General features: G+C 40.4%; 1 protein-coding gene and 1 non-coding gene across 2 annotated transcripts in view; one reads left to right on the top strand and one right to left on the bottom strand.

The window, feature by feature from the left end:
- The first annotated feature begins 889 nt into the window (after window positions 1–889).
- SARC_30097 lies at window positions 890–961 on the top strand. Its single transcript has one exon. It is a non-coding gene; the product is annotated as a tRNA-Pro (tRNA).
- A 307-nt stretch (window positions 962–1,268) lies between these two features.
- Window positions 1,269–2,473, bottom strand: part of SARC_04741 (hypothetical protein) — a gene marked incomplete at its 5' end in the record, with an annotated part of 12,925 nt that continues 11,720 nt past the window's right edge. The window contains 2 exons of the mRNA XM_014301421.1: window positions 1,269–1,507; window positions 2,170–2,245. Coding sequence (XP_014156896.1) covers window positions 1,484–1,507; window positions 2,170–2,245 — 100 coding nt within the window. The 3' untranslated portion in view covers window positions 1,269–1,483. The remainder of the gene's footprint in view (window positions 1,508–2,169; window positions 2,246–2,473) is intronic.

Genomic DNA, 2,473 nt, shown 5'->3' with positions numbered 1-2,473 from the left:
GGAAGGTTACGTGAGAAGTGCTGTACATAAAACAGCTACAACTGGGTTGATGAGACATGACATAGCTAGAACAATATTTATTGCGTGTGCGATGGCGAGGGGGAAAAAGACAGATAGATGCATACGTAGACGCCATTATCCTCTGCCCCAATGCTCTGGTATACATCGAGCTCACTGATGATCGAGACCACTGTAGTATATTACTCATTGCGTTGAATCGTCAAAGATGAGTGCTTAATATGTGTGCTCCCCGGACAGTAATATAGTGTTAGATTTGAATGCATGTCGGGTGCTAGCCACTCGTACACTATGGCTGGGACTCGCAGCAAACAATTTGGTATCTAGCGAATTTCTAATTTTTCAGCAAAACAAATACAGCCACTATTACAGCGTAAAAAATATTGACGTCACGGAAGTGGTGTGTAGATTTCCATTTTCATTCTGCAGTAAGGAGACACTTCTGCAGTGATATATATCGAAATTGGCAGTGAATGAAAAAATTGTTAGGGTGAGACGTGGGGGACTGCAAGTAAAGTGCAAATGTATGTATTTATTTCTGACCTCACCTTTGGTTTTATACCTAAGGTGTTTGTGCTAGTGTTGAGCCGCTTGGGCTGGCCAGGGTAAAAACTCATACGGTCAGTATGAGAAACCTTATGCTTATGCAGAACACTTTAACACTTCGATGCTATTCTATTTCATCTTCTCTGCACGAAATCTCACGCTCATCACATGATGTCTTTCCGCATAGGTTGTGACTCACACACCACGTTTCTCGTTCGTTTATCGCAGGTCCGATATAAATGCCTGCTTTATTCGAATTGATGGTCAGGTCCGATTCGTACATTTACACATCATATTATATAAATAATAAATTATACTACATCAAGCGAAATTGGTCTAGTGGTATGATTGCCGCTTTGGGTGCGGCAGGCCTCACGTTCGATTCGTGGATTTCGCCTATATTTTTCCTCTTCCGAGAATGATGGAAGGCTATGACGTGGATATCATTTTTAAATACAATAGTGTTCAGCCTTGTATGAATAGTTCATTAGGCGCGGAACAATCACATTTTTTTTCCAAAAAAGAAGCAAAAATTCTTCCCCAAAACGAGTTTTATTACCCTACCATGCGTTGTTGGATCCGGAAAGTATATTCTTGGCAATTGAAACTTTGTTTATCAACACAGTACATAACATAAATACCGAGGATAATATGCGACATCTTGATATGATATGAATTCTATAAGAGGTTTCTTTGAACTCGAAATCCCTTTTCGAACTTCCAGCGGGTTCAAGGCTTGTTGCCTGATTTCAATAGTCGAGTGAAATCCACTCTCCGGAAATTGTTATAATCATCAGTCCCTTTGGTTAATCCATTTAATATTTGCAACACAATGCTTTTGCAATATGCCATTTATGACAGCTCCGTTTACTCGACTTTGTTTTACGTACTTCGGAGGGCACATTACATCTGCTGGTCACTAATGGCAGCCTTCAGCTAACGCCTGTTCAAAATGCGGGAGGCAAAAAAAAAAACTTTGAAAAATCTGCATATGATTGCTATGAGACCATCTCAGTCGACAAAGTACAGCGGACGCTTAAGATAAGCTTTGCTTCAGCAAACCACATTAAGTTTATTACAACATATAAGAAATTGGCCTGCAGTAGGCTACTGCAAAGAAGCTAATAATGGGAACCGGGTAGAAGGTAAGTTCAAGGCGGAGAACTCAGGCATAAATATAAAGGTATGATCATAGACACGCTTAATGGAGCATATGATGATTCTGACAATTTAATCAACTCCGCTTGAATTATCATGCCAGGTCAACAGTCGTAGTATATCTAGAAGCCAGCTCGAACGAAAGTGCACCAAGTATACACCATCTACACAAGCACCATTGCACACGTACAGTATATAACAGCAGAGTGCTAGAAAGGAATATGCTTAGAAGTGCGGCAAACGATGTTTACCCTAACACAAATAAAAGATACGTCGTCGTTCCGTAGAAGAAGTGGGTTATACGTAGGTCAAACAATAACACACAAAGTTGAACCGACCGTTACGATAACAAGACATACTGGAACATCTCATCCACGATCGAACAAACATACTGATATACAGACTGAAATGTACAGACACCGATCCACACGGCGAATATAGACTCACCACAAGTGTTGTCAGTGCGATGTCTGTTGATTTGCGACTTTCCTCTGTCTGAGGCATGCCCATCAACTCTTGTAATCTGGTCCAAATCAAATGTGAAAATCCATTATATAACTTATAACTTTTATAAGAGTCATACAACTATGTACTGAGCTTGGAAAAATGGGGCTTAAAGAGCCGAATGTGCACACATAGATCTTCACTTTCGATACCACACCCATACGACGAAGCAAAGAAACACCTGAGAGTGTATATAGTAACAGGAACACACACAAACACACACAAACACACACACACACACAAACAC

Source organism: Sphaeroforma arctica (genome assembly GCF_001186125.1).
Source record: "Sphaeroforma arctica JP610 unplaced genomic scaffold supercont1.278, whole genome shotgun sequence".
NCBI classification, from domain to species: domain Eukaryota; class Ichthyosporea; order Ichthyophonida; genus Sphaeroforma; species Sphaeroforma arctica.
Note: the sequence above shows the minus strand (reverse complement) of the source record. Positions and strands in the feature narration are given on the sequence as shown.